This window comes from Salmo salar, chromosome 04, assembly GCF_965601325.2.
Source record: "Salmo salar chromosome 04, fSalSal1, whole genome shotgun sequence".
Lineage (NCBI taxonomy): Eukaryota > Metazoa > Chordata > Actinopteri > Salmoniformes > Salmonidae > Salmo > Salmo salar.
Genome location: NC_138294.1, coordinates 22,462,210 through 22,479,935, shown reverse-complemented (window position 1 = coordinate 22,479,935; position 17,726 = coordinate 22,462,210). Strand labels below are relative to the sequence as shown.

Sequence of the window (17,726 nt, the reverse complement as noted above, 5' to 3'; positions counted from 1 at the left end):
TCTGGTTTTAATGTAGATGGTAAACTGACGACGACTTATGAAACAAGCTGAACTAAATAAATCCATGTAAAACGTCGTCTTTACTGTCTGTAGTTGAAAGGGAAACATAATTATTCGGGTTAGCTACCTTTAATGTGTTAGAAGAAACAAAGCAATGCACTGCAGATTGTTTTGTAAAAAGTCCAATGGATTTCATTAGATTCGTTAGACTACTCTGTGTAGGCCGACCTTTTTACTAGAATAATATTTTTCTAAACAAAAAAATTAAATATTGTTTATATCACAGTTAAGTACCATTCACAATCGTTAGATGGATTTACTCAGTTAGAGCTACGTCATTTCCACCAATAACACGCGAAACGTCAAACCAGACAACAGTGCGTGTGAAAAGAGGAGGGCGAAAGGAGGAGTTGAAGAAGCCCTATATTGAGTGATATGGGCAGCTTAGGCCTGTTGTCACTTTGTGAGCAGTTTTTCTCTACAACAGCGACGAGAGTAGGTCTTTTTGGCCAGCATTTAACGGAGATGGGAGCATGTGGTTACCGGTAGAAGACCCAAAACTATTCCCACCGAAGTTGTTTACGTTCTGGACTGTGTATACGTCGCGGCGGCGGTAAAATCTTCCATACAATTCAGGTAGGTGGCGCTGGTTACGATGGTCTGTCATTGACAAGACGAGCCTCCCCAATGGCTGGTTGGCTTGTATAATTAAATTGAAGAAAGGCGAGGGCTTTAGGTCAATCTAGCTTGATAGTGAAATTATCTATCAGTTGCTGAACATAACTTCATGTTTGATGTTGTTTACAGCAAGACACTGAATGTGTTTCCAGCCCACTACTGTCTGACTTTGTATGACAGTTTATCCAATTACTGAATTAGGCAAACGTCAACAGACGATGGGGCACGTAACTCTAGTGCTTGAGTATGGTCCCTCTTTTTACCAAGAGACAGTTCTTATTACATGACTACAGGTATGTATGAATGTCCTTCTCACTAGCAAAACGTTTGCATTAGTTTGTTAAAGATTGTACATTCAGTAGGCAGCTGATCGGAATGATTTCTCAGAATCGGTGTGCTGCGTCACTTTATTGACTGTACACAAACCATTGGGTACAACATTCTCTGTACACACATGTACTGGTAGGCTACCACCTGTTTTTCCATCACGAATAAGTCAAAACCCACTGTAGATTGTTGCTCATTTTAAACTCAAATTATATGTTTGCAACCACCAGATTCAATTAAAACACCCCCAAACCCAACTAATTTGAATGCCCCACCCCATGAACCAACTACCAATTTAGACCAACCATATGCCTGTCCTGTGCATTCGCAATACATCGGTTCAGCCAATGTGATCACACCATGCACTGTGCTTTCTCTCCTTTTAAATGAGTGCAAGTTAGCTTTTTCTACTGAATTATTTGTTGAGAAAATGCTTAAAATAATTTACTAGCAAGCTAGGCCGTCATAAGTATGACAGTAAGACATCAATCCACATTTGAACAAATACACCCTTAGGTCAGTTGACCTAATCCAAACAGTTTAGGCTATGTATCTAGACCTAGTCTAGGCCTACATGTCTAGAAACATCTATGACCTACAGTAACCCTCTCACCATATAACCAGTTGACTCGTGTCAACTTTAAAGATGCAACATGCAGAAATAGCTCTGCCTTTTCCTGGTTGCTAAAATTCGAATAGTTTGACAAAATAATCAGTCAGTGTAGAGAAACATTGTACCATCTAAACCGCTGTGGAATATGTTTTCCATATCCAAAAATAGTGTATTTTCAGCCGTTTGAAGCTTGTGTACAAAAGTAAAAGATGCAAAAAATAAACATAGCGGGAATCATGGGCATAGCTTAGAAAGAACATAACTACCATTTTTTTAGACTTGCTTTCAATGAGACTAACATATCTAGAACACACATTCCTTTGAATTTGGTCAGCTTGCCCAAAAAGTTACATATTGTCGCTTTAAGACATTCCCCAGTGTGTTTTTTGAGCAGCCTACAGTCTTAATGCTCCAGCAGAAAGCAGGGAATGCTGAATAACAAGTGCAATGGCATTGCAGCGATGTAGTGGCAAGCAGCCTAGGAGCATGCCCACATCACATGGAAACAGAGAATTGAGAACATGTGAGGAATTCCGAGGAGTGGGTAGGCTAAATAGGCTGGAATTGAGATTCAACTGTAGTGACAGGGATGGAAGATTCTATCTTGATCCCAGATGTGTTTGTGCTGTCTTAACAATAACCACAGGAGTTGGTAAGATGGCACAAACAAATCTGGGACCAGGCTATGATTTAGCTCTGAACCATTCTAAGATGCTATTACAAGAGAGAAGAGAGTGCCTGTAGTGTAAACTGTCTGACATTTTATTTGTCACGTGCCAACATCAACAGGTGTAGACCTTACAGTGAAATGCTTACTCACAAGCTCTTTCCAAACAATGCAAGTTAAATAAGAAAAAAGGGGGGAACAAATGTGTGACAAAAACACAAGAATTCGAAATTAAGCTACAAACCCACTCACTGAGACTGACTGACAGGGGAGTCGGAGAGAGTTGAATGCATGTCACCTAGCGGGTTAACTGAGGCTACTTCTGGTTTATAATATAATACCACGTCGATCTGTGTTGCGGATGGCTTTTTTTTTCATGGAGAATAAACAGGGCCATAGCTAGCATGATAGAGGGTAAATGATAGCAGGCTAAATGGTTTAGGCCTTGCCTCAGTTGCACTGTCTCCTGTCTGATGGGGTAACGGTTTAGATGGCTATAAATGGAAGGGGTAAGATAGTCGTTCCTGGCCAAAGGATTATAAGGGTAAAGATGGAGATGGCAGGCTTGATGCATATAGTAACTACACGAAACCAAAATATAAACGCAACATGTAAAATATTGGTCCTATGTTTCATGAGCTGAAATAAAAGATCCCAGACATTTTCCATATGCACAAAAAGCTTATTTCTCTTAAATTTTGTTCACAAATTAATTTATATCCCTGTTAGTGAGCATTTATCATTTGCCAAGATAATCCATCCACCTGACAGGTGTGGCATGTCAAGAAGATGATTAAACAGAATGATCATTACACAGGTGCACCTTGTGCTTGGGACAATAAAAGGCCATTCTAAAATGTGTACTTTTGTCACAACACAATGACACAGATGTCTCAAGTTTTGAGGGAGCGTGCAACTGGCATGCTGACTGCAGGAATATCCACCAGAGTTGTTGTCAGAGAATTTAATGTTAATTTCTGTACCATAAGCCACCTCCAATGTCGTTTTAGAGAATTTGGCAGTACGTCCATCCGGCCTCACAACCTCAAACCACGTGTAACCACGCCAGCCCAGGACCTCCACATCCAGGCTTCTTCATCTGCGGGATCGAAACTTAGAGTATTTCTATCTGTAATAAAGCCCTTTTGTGGGGAAAAAACATATTCTGATTCGCCTGGCCTGGCTCCCCAGTGGGTGGACCTGTGCCCTCCCAAGCCCACCCATGGCTGCACAACTGCCCGATCATGTGAAATCCATTGATTAGGGCCTTTATTTATTTATTTATTTAAATCTGACTAATTTCATTATTAACTGTAACTCAGTAAAATCGTTAATTGTTGCATGTTGCATTTATATTTTTGTTCACTATATTTTGAAATGGCTTGTTGTGCAAAATCACATTAGAATGTGCCTCGAACCCTTAGAGACTGTTACAGAGTGCACTTTCAGGAAGCAATTTCTTTGATTTGATTAGGCTAATGTATGCGAGATGACACATGAAAGCAGAGGCAATCATTGAAATGTTTCTGCGGACAAACAGCTAGGGTCTGAATCCAGATTAAATTGACCCGTCACGGATGATTCTCTATTTTATGACAACCGCTGAGCCCTTCAGTGACTCAGCATAGCAGGGTAACTCCAAGATAGATATGCCTACCATCAGCTGTTGCCATGCCAGTGACTAAATTAACCAGGAAGTAATCCAGTTGCTCAAACATTTAAACACGGTAGCACGATGGCCTCCGTTTTTTATATTGGATTGTTAAAATTGGACTTTGGATCAATCAAATGTAATTATAAACCCCTTTTTACATCAGCAGATGTCACAGAGGGCTATACAGAAACCCAGCCTCAAATCCCAAACAGCAAGCAATGCAGATGTAGAAGCACGGTGCACAGGAAAAACTCCCTAGAAAGGCAGGAACCTAGGAAGAAACCTAGAGAGGAATCAGGGGTGGGGTGGCCAGTCTTCTGGCTGTGCCGGGTGGAGATTATAACAGAACATGGCTATTTAAGGCCAGATTGGATGGCCAGGAAATTCCCAATTTAATGCCCAGTAACTAGACCACTGAGCTACTTCTGTTTGATATTCCTCCTGAGGGAACCTATTCCCTATGTGATGCATGCAGGCTGTGCTGCCTGTGTTGTCTTGCCTATACACCAGATCCTGCAGATGGGTCAGGGGCTGTGGAGGGTGGCCAGGAACCAGCAGCTGCAGCAGGAGTACGGAGAGCACTGGGACGCTGGACCTGGCCTTGACGGAGAGCCCCAGGATTTGGGGATGGAGATGGGGGCTAACCCAGGCCAGGCTCCCCCCTCCCCCGGGGTGGGTGACCTGGGTGGAGGTCCCCTGCCACCTCACCCCCACCCGCGGCGCCACCCCCAGCACTGCCAAGGGGCAGACATCTACCAGCTGCTGCGTGCCCGCCGGGGGAAGGAGCAGCAAGGCTTCATAGACCTGGAGATGCTTCCTCCAGAGCTCAGCATCACCATCCTGTCCTACCTGAACGCTACAGACCTCTGTCTGGCATCCTGCGTGTGGCAGGACCTGGGCCACGATGAGTACCTCTGGCAGGGGTGAGTAGTAGACTGACAGGGTCTGTGGAAGGGAGGCAGGAGTGAGTAAAGTTAGAGGGTGTTCAGAATGAATTATTCAAAACTAATATCACTAATTGGTATTTTGACCAAATAAGATCAGCTTTAAAAAAAATTGAAAAGTTCTTATGTTATTGGTCAAAAGACCAATTATTGGACAAAATATCAGAATTGGGCTCCCTGTGTGAACGCAGCCAATGAGAAGTGTGCTGCACGACAGGACCTGATATACCATTACAGATTCATCTATGTTTTTAATTGTCCAAAAATCATTCAAATGGTGCTTGCCACAAGTTGGTATAACATTTACCAGGTTCTGTGTGACAATGTGCTTTTTTTTTTTAATGGTTCAAAGAGTTGATTGGGTGATCATGTTTCTAATTGCAGTCCTCCCTTTTTCTCTGTCGCTCGCTTGTTCCCTGACTTGCTCGCTCTCTCTCTCTTGCTGTGCCCTAGTTTATGTAAGTCCACATGGGGTCACTGTTCCATCTACAATAGAAGGCTTCCCTATGGCTTCTCATATAGAAGACTCTACATGATGCTAGATGAAGGCAGTCTGACATTCAACGCTAACCATCAGGAGGTAAGTAATCTCTTTTTCACCTTTATCCCCAATGCCTCGTTCTCCTTTTTAAAGCACCACTTCCCTACTGAAACACTCCGGTTTCCCGGACATAGATAAAGCCGGCTTAATCTGTTTCCGGGAAATTATTCCTTATATATTAGATTTGGCTAGATGTATACAGGCCAATTAGCTTTTTTTCACTATATGGTATTGATTCTGCATAGATCAGCCTTCCTCGCTATATGAAAACCACAAAAGAAATAGGATTTAGAAATAGTAAGTACACATCAAACCCACCACACTTCAGCCCACCCTGAAGACAAATGACTACCAACTAAATGACTTGTTTACTGCTGATGCATACATTCTGAAAGACATCAACCTTGGAGGTCACTGCAGGTCAAAGCCTGGTTCCCTAGAATCTGTGGAACATTCTAATGGTGTTATTTGGTGTGTCTGTATCGCTAAGTGGATTAGGCTCACTATGGCCCGCCACTTAAAGGGCATGTGATAGCTGTGTGATGGACTGAGATGGTGCTGTCTGGGTCTCTTCTCTCTACTCTCCCCCTCTAATCCCTCTTTCTCTCTGTGTGTGTTTCATGTTGTCTCTCTCGCTCTCTCGCTCTCTCTCTCTCCCCCCAATAGGGTATCAGTTACTTCATGTCCAAAGGCATACTGGTGGACCACCCCAAGGACCTGGCCAAGTTCATCTTCTGCACTCGTATGCTCAACTGGAAGATGCTGAGGGTATACCTAGATGAGAGGTGGGTTTTCTTCATTGAATTCTCACTGGGCTTTTTTCTAATTCTCGTTGGGCTTTTTTCAAATTCTTATTGGCTTGTCTCTAATTGCAGGAGAGATGTGTTGGACGAGCTGGTCACGCTGCACAACTTCAGTAACCAGTTCCTGCCTAACGCACTGAGGGACTTCTTCAGACACATCCACGCCCCAGAGGAGAGGGGCGAATATCTGGAGACGCTCATCACCAAGTTCTCCCACCGCTTCTGCGCCTGCAACCCCGTCCTGGTCCGGGAGGTGGGACTCAGCCCAGGTCAGTGCACTGCAGGGAGTTGTAGTTCTAATCTGCAGGGTGTTGAGAGAAGTCGGATGAGTGGAGGGGATTGTAGTTCTGGTGAACGTTATGTTAATTCAGCCTATGTGAGCGGAGGGAGTTGTAGTTCTACAGGATTTTTAGTTTAGTTGGGGGGAATTGTAGTAATAAATTAATTCATGGGAATTGTAGTCCTGACAGGTGTTGCGTTAGAAGCAAGATGTGTGTGTGGGTGTTGCAATGTTTGTTTTTCTTTTTTTTGCCGATGTAGCGCGGGCAGACAGCTAGAGAGTGCTATATCGGTCTGCTAATACAGGACTAGTAAAGGCCCAGCGCACTACTTTTGTAAGAGAAATGTATATTTTTATATAAAAATATATGGGCCTCCTGAGTGGCACAGCGGTCTAAGGCACTGCATCGCAGTGCTAGAGATGTCACTATAGACGCGGGTTCGATCCCGGGCTGTATCACAACCGGCCGTGATCGGGAGTCCCATAGAGCGTCACACAATTGTCCTAGTGTCGTCCGGGTTAGGGGAGGGTTTGGCCAGGGGAGGGTTTGGCCAGGGGAGGGTTTGGCCGGGGGAGGGTTTGGCCGGGGGAGGGTTGGGGAGGGGGGCTTTAATTGGCTCATCGCACTCTAGCTACTCCTTGTGGTGGGCCAGGCGCCTGCAGGCTGACCCCGGTCGTCAGTTGAACGGTGTTTCCTCTGACACATTGATGCGGCTGGCTTCCAGGTTATTAAGGGGGCATGTGTTAAGAAGTGCGGTTAGATGGGTCATGTTTCGGAGGACGCATGACTCGACCTCCCCCCCCCCCCCTGAGCCCATTGGGGAGTTGCAGCGACGATACCAGATTGTAATTGGGGAGAAAAAGGATGTAAAATACAAAAAGATATATATACAGTCAGGCCCATAAATATTTGGCCATTGACCATGTTGGTATTATTATTTTAGCTGTCTACCACAGCATATTGGAGTTAAAATGAAAGAATGAATATGAGCTTTAATTTGAGGGTATTTACATCCAAATCGGGTGAACGGTGTAGGAATTACAGCACTTTTTTATGTGGTCCCCCCATTTTTAAGGGACCAAAAGTAATTGGACAATTGGCTGCTCAGCTGTTCCATGGCAAGGTGTGTGTTCCCCCATTAGTTCATTTACAGGTAAGCAGATAAAAGGTCTAGAGTTGATTTCAAGTGTGGCATTTGCATTTGGAATCGGTTACCGTTAACCCTCAATATGAAGTCCAAAGAGCTGTCACTGCCAGTGAAGGAAGACCTCATTAGGCTGAAAAATCAAAACAAACCCATCAGAGAGAAACATTAGGTGTGGCCAAATCAACTATTTGGTACATTCTTAAAAAGAAAGAACGCACTGGTGAGCTCAGGAACACCAAAAGGCCAAGAAGATCACTGAAAACAGCTGTGGTGGATGACAGAATTCTTTCCCTGGTGAAGAAAACCCCTTCACAACAGTTGGCCAGACCAAGAACACCCTCCAGGAGGTAGGCGTATCTGTGTCAAAGTCAACAATCAAGAGAAGACTTTACCAGAGTAAATACATAGGGTTTACCACAAGATGTAAACCATAGGTAAGCCTCAAACAGGAAGAGTTTGAGTTTGCCATATTAGAGTTTGCCAAAAAACATCTAAAAAAGCCTGTACATTATGGACAGATGAGACAAAGATCAACTTCTACCAGAATGATTAGAAGCGTATGGAGAAGGGAAGGAACTGCTCATGATCAGAAGTATACCACCTCATTTTATTTTTTATTTATTTCACCTTTATTTAACCAGGTAGGCAAGTTGAGAACAAGTTCTCATTTACAATTGCGACCTGGCCAAGATAAAGCAAGCAGTTTGACACATACAACAACACAGAGTTACACATGGAGTAAAACAAACATACAGTCAATAATATAGTAGAAAGGTCTATATACAAAGTGAGCAAATGAGGTGAGATAAGGGAGGTAAAGGCAAAAAAGGCCATGGTGGCGAAGCAAATACAATATAGCAAGTAAAACACTGGAATGGTAGATTTGCAGTGGAAGAAAGTGCAAAGTAGAAATAAAAATAATGGGGTGCAAAGGAGCAAAATAAATAAATACAGTAGGGGAAGATGTAGTTGTTTGGGCTAAATTATAAATGGGCTATGTACAGGTGCAGTGATCTGTGAGCTGCTCTGACAACTGGTGCTTAAAGCTAGTGAGGGAGATAAGTGTTTCCAGTTTCAGAGATTTTTGTAGTTCGTTCCAGTCCTTGGCAGCAGAGAACTGGAAGGAGAGACGGCCGAAGGAGGAATTGGCTTTGGGGTGACCAGAGAGATGTACCTGCTGGAGCGCGTGCTACAGGTGGGTGCTGCTATGGTGACCAGCGAGCTGAGATGAGGGGGAACTTTACCTAGCAGGGTCTTGTAGATGACCTGGAGCCAGTGGGATTGGCAACGAGTATGAAGCGAGGGCCAGCCAACGAGAGCATACAGGTCGCAGTGGTGGGTAGTATATGGGGCTTTGGTGACAAAACGGATGGCACTGTGATAGACTGCATCCAATTTATTGAGTAGGGTATTGGAGGCTATTTTGTAAATGACATCGTCGAGGATCGGTAGGATGGTCAGTTTTACGAGGGTATGTTTGGCAGCATGAGTGAAAGATGCTTTTTTGCAAAATAGGAAGCCAATTCTAGATTTAACTTTGGATTGGAGATGTTTGATGTGAGTCTGGAAGGAGAGTTTACAGTCTAACCAGACACCTAGGTATTTGTAAGTCAGAACCGTCTCATCTGTGAAGTATGGTGGAGGTCGTGTTATGGCGTGGGCATGCATGGCTCCTTCCCTTGTATTTATTGATGATGTGACTGCTGACAAAAGCAGCAGGATGAATTCTGAAGTGTTTAGGGCTATATTATCTGCTCAGATTCAGCCAAATGCTTCAAAACTCATTGGACGGCGCTTCACAGTGGATGGACATTGACCCGAAGCATATTGTGAAAGCAACCCAATACTTTTTTAAGGCAAAGAAGTGGAATATTCTGCAATGACCAAGTCAATCACCTGACCTGAATCCAATTTGAGCAATGCATTTCGCTTGCTGAAGGCAAAATGCCCCAAGAACAAGCAGGAACTGAAGACTGCTGCAGTAAAGGCCTGGCAGAGCATCACCAGGAAAGAAACCCAACATCTGACGTCTATGGGTTCCAGACTTCAGGCAGTCATTGGCTGCAAAGGATTTGCAACCAAGTATTAACTATTTTAATTTGATTGTTTGTTTGTCCAATTATGTATAAAAATGATTGTAATTCCTAAATGGTTCATACAATAATTTTTACAAAACTGTTAAATTTAAAGATACATCTACACTTAAAGCACATCTTGATTTTTTTTAAAAAAAATTTTTTTTTTTTTTTTTACTATTTTCTACATTAGAATAATAGTGAAGACATCAAAACTATGAAATAGCATGTGGAATCATGTAGTAACCAAAAAAGTGTTAAACAGATCAAAATGTATTTGAAATTCTTCAAAGTAGCCACCCTTTGCCTTGATGACAGCTTTGCACACGCTTGGCATTCTCTCAACCAGCTTCATGAGGTAGTCACCTGGAATGCATTTCAATGAACATGTGTGCCTTGGTAATTTGTGGAATTTCTTTCCTTAATGCGTTTGAGCCAATCAGTTGTGTTGTGACAAGGTAGGGGTGGTGTACAGAAGATTGCCCTATTTGGTAAAAGACCAAGTCCATATTATGACAAGAATTATAAGACCTGAAGGTCAGTCAATCCAGAAAATGTTAAGAACTTTTAAAGTTTCTTCAAGTGCAGTTGCAAAAACCATCAAGCGCAATGATGAAACTGGCTTTCATGAGGACTGCCCCAGAATTACCTCTGCTGCAGAGGATAAGTGCATTAGAGTTGCCATCCTTAGAAATTGTAGCCCAAATAAATGCTTCACAGAGTTCAAGTAACAGACACATCTCAACATCAACTGTTCAGAGGAGACTGCATCAATCAGGCCTTCATGGTCGAATCGCTGCAAACCACTACTAAAGGAATTATCTTGCTTGGGCCAAGAAACACGAGCAATGGACATTTGAGTCCAAATTTTAGATTTTGGTTCCAACCGCCGTGTCTTTGTGAGACGCAGAGTAGGTGAACGGATGATCTCTGCATGTGTGGTTCCCACCGTGAAGCATGGAGGAGGTGGTGTGATGGTGTGGGCATGCTTTGCTGGTGACATTGTTGCTGATTTTTATTTACAATTCAAGGCACACTTAGCCAGCATGGCTACCACAGCATTCTGCAGCGATACGCCATCCCATCTGGTTTGGGCTTAGTGGGACTATCATTTGTTTTTCAACAGGACAATGACCCAACACACACCTCCAGGCTGTGTAAGGGCTATTTGACCAAGAAGGAGAGGGATGGAGTGCTGCATCAGATGACCTGGCCTCCACAATCACCCGACCTCAACCCAAGTTAGATGGTTTGGGATGAGTTGGACCGCAGAGTGAACGAAAAGCAGCCAACAAGTGCTCAGCATACGTGGGAACTCCTTCAAGACTGTTGGAAAAGCATTCCAGGTGACTACCTCATGAAGCTGCTTGAGAATGCAAAGTTGTCATCAAGACAAGTGGTGGCTACTTTGAAGAACCGAAAATATATTTAGAATTTTTTTGGTTACTACATGATTCCATGTGTGTTATTTCATAGTTTTGATGTCTTCACTATCATTCTACAATGTAGAAAATAGTAAAAAATAAAGAAAAACCCTTGAATGAGAAGGTGTCAACTTTTTACTGGTACTATATATTAATTCAGATTTTTCAGGGGGTGCTTCACCACCCGATAATTCCCGCGGCTATGGTAAGTGGATGTTGTAGTACTGGCAATAGATGGATTCAACCAGTCTAGACGTAGGTCTGCTTAAGAGGACCGAGCCCTAGAAGACCCAAGTACTGTAAAAGGCCCTTTACTCCACTAGGCGCTAAAAGGAATAGGTGATGTCACTGTAAACACCTGACATCGTCTGTCTGTCTGTCTGGCCTGTTCTGTTCTGTTCTGTTGACAGCGCCTGCAACCACCTGCCAGTTTCTGCCACAGTCGAACAACTCCTAACTCGGGGTCCACGCTCAACAAATCCCACAGGCTTGAGGTCTTCTCTCGTCTGTTGATCTCCCCACAATGCCTCTGTAATTTACTAAGGGCTCTGATGTTGCACTTGACCCAAGTTGTGTCCTGTCCTTGTTGCATGAATCAAATGTGTGAGAAATCTTTCTACTAACACTGTCATTGGTCCTTAAAGCCACAATAATCCCACGGGCTTAAAGTGTTTGGAGAGTGAGGGCAGCGCTCCAGCCAATCACAGGACGGCGTTGTAATAACATCTGGGCCGTATCTCGGCCGTTCTGCGTCGTCCTGGAGGAGAAGTCGGCTGATTTATTATAAACTTACTGGCGATAGAATTGGCAGAGCAGTAAAGGAGGAGCGGAGATGTACGCTCTCACACTTTCTCTCGCTCTCTCCCACTCTAAAGAGACCCCCTGTTCAACCCCTCTTAGTCTGCCCAGAACCAGGGCTGATACCCACACTGTAAGGTCTGAGAACATGAGTAGACACGTCTCTTTCCTTCCCTGTTATGTGTCCTGTCTTAAAGGAATATTATTCACACTTCAGAATGTGTATTTTTTTTTTTTTTTTTTTTTTTTTTTTAATTTGTAAACGCGTCATTATGAAACTATTTATCTGCCCTTCTGTTCTGATGCTCTTTTCTGGTCTTCCCTTCACTCTGTCTCCCTGTCGTTTATTCTTAAACTCCCACACACCCTCTCAGCCAAGTAATGACCACACAATGAACAGAGAAAGTGTTGCTGGACTGAGAAAGACATCAACTTAAACATTGGGGCTGGCTAATATATTGAATACATGTATATTACTAAGCAAGATAAAATATGTATTTTTTTGGTGTGTGTGCCCCATCTCCTTTATTGATCTTAAGTCTAAAATAGTTTTTTAGGTAAACACCATCACTTTTATTTATATATATATTAGTAATTTAGCAGATGCTATTATCCAGGGCGACGAGGTGCCTTGCTCAAGGTCACATCGGCAGATGTTTCACCTTGTCGGCCCAGGATTCGAACCAGCAACCTTTGGGTTATTGGCCCAACGCTCTTAACCGCTAGGCTAGCTGCCACCCCACAGCTCCATATACAACTTTATCTTCATTGGGTGCTGGCACTTGTTTGACCACTCTCCCAGTTCTCTCACTCTCTCTCACATTCTGTCCATCTCTCCTCTCCAGATGCAGTGTATGTGCTCTGCTACTCGCTCATCCTGCTCTCTATAGACTTGACCAGCCCGCACGTCAAGAACAAGATGTCCAAACGCGAGTTTATCCGCAACACGCGCCACGCTGCCCAGAACATCAGCGAGGACTTTGTCGGCCATCTTTACGACAACATCTATCTCATCGGCCACGTAGCGGCCTAACCGGGAAGTGACGAGGAGTGGAAGTCGGTGAATACACAAACCAGTTATTGCACTGATGCAGGATACTACTTTGGACAATAGTTGTTGCTGGTCATTCTAAATATAGGGTTCTGTACTGCTAGCAATGATGCTTGTTTCCATACTGGGTGGGAGGCGATCTGTTCTCCGGCTGTAAAAATGGCTGTAGAGCCAATGGAGACCAAGTAGCTTAGAGATTTGGCCCGCCCACATGAAGTGACATTTTAAGGTGCAAGGCCTCAGACAGGCAAGACGTATATCCGGCACACAAGTAGCATACGACAATATAACCAACTACTTCCAGCTTAACCACGCAGAAGTGTAGCTCCAGTATGTTAACGAAGTTAAACATATGCTATGAACAAGGACTGAATATTATTACAGCAACAATTAGCAGTTGTGGTTCACATTATACTCTGTTTTTGTTTTGTGAATTACTCAGTTTTGAGTTTAATATTCTGGTTTTCTTTTTTAAATGAATGTTTTTGTTGGAATGTTTTTTACGATTAGAAGAACTTAAAAGAATGACTGCATTTTTGTCCTTAACTTTGTGAGCTGGATTAAATTGGATGGAATTAATATGAATTTCCAAGAGGCACAACAATAATTAGTCCAACCACATTTACAACATGAAATCCTTTTATATTTTAGCAGCGAACTTCAAAGGACTATTTGCGTCCATTCCAAAGTATTTTATGAGTTGTAAAGTAATCGCCATGGGTCATACTCTGAATTGATATGTGTGTGGATGACTAGAATGTCCATGGGAATCTCAGAGTGTCCAATTTTGAGTTTGTAATGTGAACTCTCATCTACATGCATCTCAGCTGGGTCGTATTAATTAGTGTGCAAAATTTGAAAACGTTTTTCGCCTAAGGAAGATGAAAATAAATGTTTCTTATTGGACAAGTCCAATTAGTTTCTCAATGTTGTAATGTTGCAATCTATTTTCTTCTATTTGGCGCCTAATGAACACAACACTGGTAATACAGCTCTTGATTGTTGATGGAAAAATAAGTGTCAAAGTTGAGGACAATTGTTCAGTGAGTTTTTACCTCTGCCCAAGCTGGGATAGGTAATGTTGGTAAATGAAGGTATGTGTTCGTGTATCTATGTTACTTTATCCTTTTGTGTTGACAAGCATTCTACCCCGTCAAAACAGGCTGTATCCCAAATGGCATCCTATTCCCTATGTGTTGTACTACAGTTGAACAGGGCCCATAGGGCTCGGGTCATAAGCAGTGCACTATATAGGGAATAGGGTGGCATTTGGGACACATTCCGGCACTGACTCTAGCACCGATGCCTGCGTTTACACAGGCAGCCCAATTCTGATTTATATATTTTTTTCCACTCATTGGTCTTTTGACCAATGAAATCCGATCTTTTCACATCCAGATCTGATTGGTCAAAAGACCAATTTAGTGAAGAAAAAAAAGATCAGATTTGGGCTGCCTGTGTAAACAGCCTAAGTGATACCACAGATATGAAAGTTAATCTTTCCCACCATCCTTTGCAGACTACATTTATCTTGTGATTTGTTTTATGTGTGTGACTCTGGACTGATACTTCTATCATGTTTAAATCCTCCTGTCAATCTCTAATCTATTCTATGACTGCAACCTCACTCTCTCTCCCCAGTGACTCTAAAAGGGCTTGATTCTATTTGCTACAAATGTCCAGAAATGTCATCTAGATCAGACATACCTCTCTGACATGTAGAATAAGGTATCATGTCCGCTCTATTCATGACATTTCTATATGCAGTGTTCAGTAGATTGCACGTGTCCCAGGACTACAAGATTGTTTCTTTAAATGATTACTAACTAGTGAGCACTTTAACCAGGGGGTGTTTTCGCTCCACACTGCTGTCTTCTGATTCATATAGATATATATCTCACTCTATTTAGTTCTCACATATCTGAAGGACTGTTTGTGTTCTGTTGTCTTAGCCATGCAGTCTTTATTATTAGTTATAGTGCCAATAAACAAAATGTTGAAAATGACAACCAAACTGACATGAGAACATGAGCAGAATAACAACTGTGGTAAATGTTTGCATACAATTGATTAAAACCCAGATTTTATTTTATTTGCACATGTATATATTTAAGTATAGAGATTTATATAAGAAACATTTTATTTTGACGTATTTTAACAAAGATTCTTTTTCCTCACAAGTAGACCTGTTTTTGCACTGACATTTTGTATGAGCACTGGACTGCATGCAGAAAACTGAGTCTTTGCACAGTTAATGTTCTCCACTACCATGATCAATTTATGTGATTTGAGATTATTATTGTAATATTTATGAAATGTTAATTACACTTATTTTTTTTATTATTATTTTTTTTCAATTCCATGTACATTTTAGTTTCCGGTCTGGATTTACGGATTGAGATTTTTATAGACAATTCCCGTTTCAACCGCCTAACAAAACCATTTACATCTGAGAGAGGTTGCTGAATGACAACACTGGAAATGAAACATGTCTAGATTGTATACAAATAAAACTGAGAAAATATTCCCCTTGTGTTGAGCTGTGACTATTTCTACAGTGATCATAATGTTTTGATATTCAAGGTCGTGACCATTACTGATTCACCCTTCGACTATGAACGCTATATTTACGAATGAAGTCCCCTATATACACCTCTCAAACACGGCTCTCAAAACTACCAAACCCCATTTCAAAGCCCCGATCCATAGTGTATACATTAACCATAGACTTCCTCTGAGCCTGTCGGTGTATAGATGGACAGGAGTAAATCTACTCCAGACACAACATGACCCTCGACCTCTTAGCAGAGTGTGCTTTATGTGCTGTAAATGAAAAGAGCGAGCATCACAGGGGCCGTCAGCAGAGAGATACAGGGCCCTTAGCGCTGCATGGGAGAGGGGTCAATCTGAGAAAGTTTAGAGAGTGGTGATGCAATGTGTGCCCTGACCCTTTTTAGCTCTCCATAGCACAGGGAGACACAAGGGACCATGTCAAGGAGGGAGAATCTATAACTCAACTTTATCTGTCTTCCTCAAAGACTCATTTCAGGGCCTACAAAAAAACAGCAATGCCAAATACTAGGCTAAATTGGATGGAGAACTGAAATGGTGCATGATTGAATGGCTGGTAACCTACTTGAGATGATACGATCCATTGGCTTAATGATTCATTTACTACCAGCTTTTTTCAGTCAAACACATGTTCGTACTAATTAAGATATGATTAATAGCCTACCTATCATTGTTGCAACAACCATGGAGTTATTCAACATTGAGGACTTATATCTACAACTGTGCCAAAAGGAGCTCCAAGCGCCTTCCATTACTCTTATTATATAAAAGCAATACTATTTAAGAAAATCCTACATGCAAGTTACATTAATTCATAGGAATCGTCGTGTTTAATTGACTGACATAAATGACTTTCTGATAAGGCAGATTCTTAACTTGAGTAAAGCGATTACGCACGAGTTGACCCTGTAAATCAGTCGATAAAGAGTTGTGCCAAACAATCGACTTGTGCGTATAGGGAGGAAGGATGGGACATAACACATCAAAATAAGGATTGCAGTTAGTTCACCACACTGACCATAAAATTGTACATGCAACATTAATATAGTTACATTTGGGGGGGCGTATTATTCTTTAATTTGCAGCATTAAATGGAAATTGTGATTGTTTATTATTCAGCACTTTTTTTTTTTATTACACATAACTTATTAGCGTAGCTCATACATGTTCATTTATTGGGCCATACCGTTCATTTAATTTAGTCTAAGTGCATCTGAAACTGAAATGTATGATGAAATTCGATTTTTTTTCTTTCTACCTTCCAATGAATAGGCTATATTTGATTCTGCTCTGTTCCCATAGACTCATCAGGGTTTCCGACAGTTGATGCTGTTTATACAGGTAACATTTTTTTTTCGGGGTGGCTGACACCGAGGTTGCCTTTAATTTGGAATGATTGATGAAGTCCTTACGGTTCTCCATATTCTGCAGTTTGTCAACACAACTACCTGCTGAGGGAGCGGGACGCCACGCTGTCGCTGCTGAGGCGCGCGGTCTCTGGATGAAAGCAGGGGAAATTTGGCTAGGCTTCGAACCCATAGCCTAGCCTATATTATAAAACTATAAAACTATACGCTGTACTTTTACTAATAATAACAATAATAATAATAACAACAATAATAATTGTAATATAACACTTACCAACATTCATATTGTATATTATTGAGGAACAGTAGGCCTATGCTAAAATGAACCCTCAAAATAGGCCATATACAAAATACAGTTTGAGAGTTCAAGATGAACTCTACCTAAGTTTACGAATTTTGTAGCAAACGTATAATATCTTTCTGGATAGGTTACGGCGAATGTTGAGTTCCATTTACCAGACTTTTGGTCATGTAAATCAAAAACAGATGCTAATCGGAAAGAAGCCAGGCCTATACTGCACAGGTATAATAAAAGTAATACAAATATCATTGTCATTATTATAGTCAAATAGCGCCCCCCCCCCAAAAAAAAAAAAAATGAAAAGAAGAAGAATATGGATAGATAGGCCTATTTCCAGGATCGAAATATTCTTATCTATTATTTCGTCTAGTTGACGCCAGCATGATAGGCCTACTTTCACTGGTCTCGTATCCTTTGGCGAACTGACCATCAAACTCTAAACGTGATCATGTTATTCATGATCATGCTAATTATGTTCATCCGA

General features: G+C 41.9%; 1 protein-coding gene across 4 annotated transcripts; it reads left to right on the top strand.

Moving 5' to 3' along the window:
* The first annotated feature begins 346 nt into the window (after positions 1-346).
* LOC106602384 (F-box only protein 8) lies at positions 347-15,529 on the top strand. Of its 4 annotated transcripts, XR_014392103.1 has the most exons (7): positions 347-636; positions 4,450-4,862; positions 5,337-5,463; positions 6,091-6,209; positions 6,300-6,496; positions 10,857-11,076; positions 12,798-12,918. XR_014392103.1 is itself a non-coding variant. In XM_014194985.3 (6 exons), exons 2-6 carry the CDS (start codon positions 4,459-4,461, stop codon positions 12,983-12,985), a joined length of 1,035 nt encoding a protein of 344 aa, XP_014050460.1. In that variant the 5' UTR covers positions 348-636; positions 4,415-4,458; the 3' UTR covers positions 12,986-15,529. The 4 variants fall into 4 exon arrangements, 3 of the variants coding, with proteins under 3 accessions (XP_014050460.1, XP_014050458.1, XP_082830308.1); XM_014194985.3 differs by lacking the exon at positions 10,857-11,076 and having other exon boundaries at positions 348-636; positions 4,415-4,862; positions 12,798-15,529; XM_014194983.3 differs by lacking the exon at positions 10,857-11,076 and having other exon boundaries at positions 352-636; positions 12,798-15,529.
* The last annotated feature ends 2,197 nt before the right edge of the window (positions 15,530-17,726 follow it).

Bases quoted from the DNA above. Each gene is read 5' to 3' on its own strand.
- LOC106602384 (XM_014194985.3), top strand. From the start codon at position 4,459: ATGGGTCAGGGGCTGTGGAGGGTGGCCAGGAACCAGCAGCTGCAGCAG. The intron at 6,210-6,299 runs GTGGGTTTTCTT...CTCTAATTGCAG, and splicing joins AGGGTATACCTAGATGAGAG to GAGAGATGTGTTGGACGAGC. The intron at 6,497-12,797 runs GTCAGTGCACTG...TCTCCTCTCCAG, and splicing joins GGAGGTGGGACTCAGCCCAG to ATGCAGTGTATGTGCTCTGC.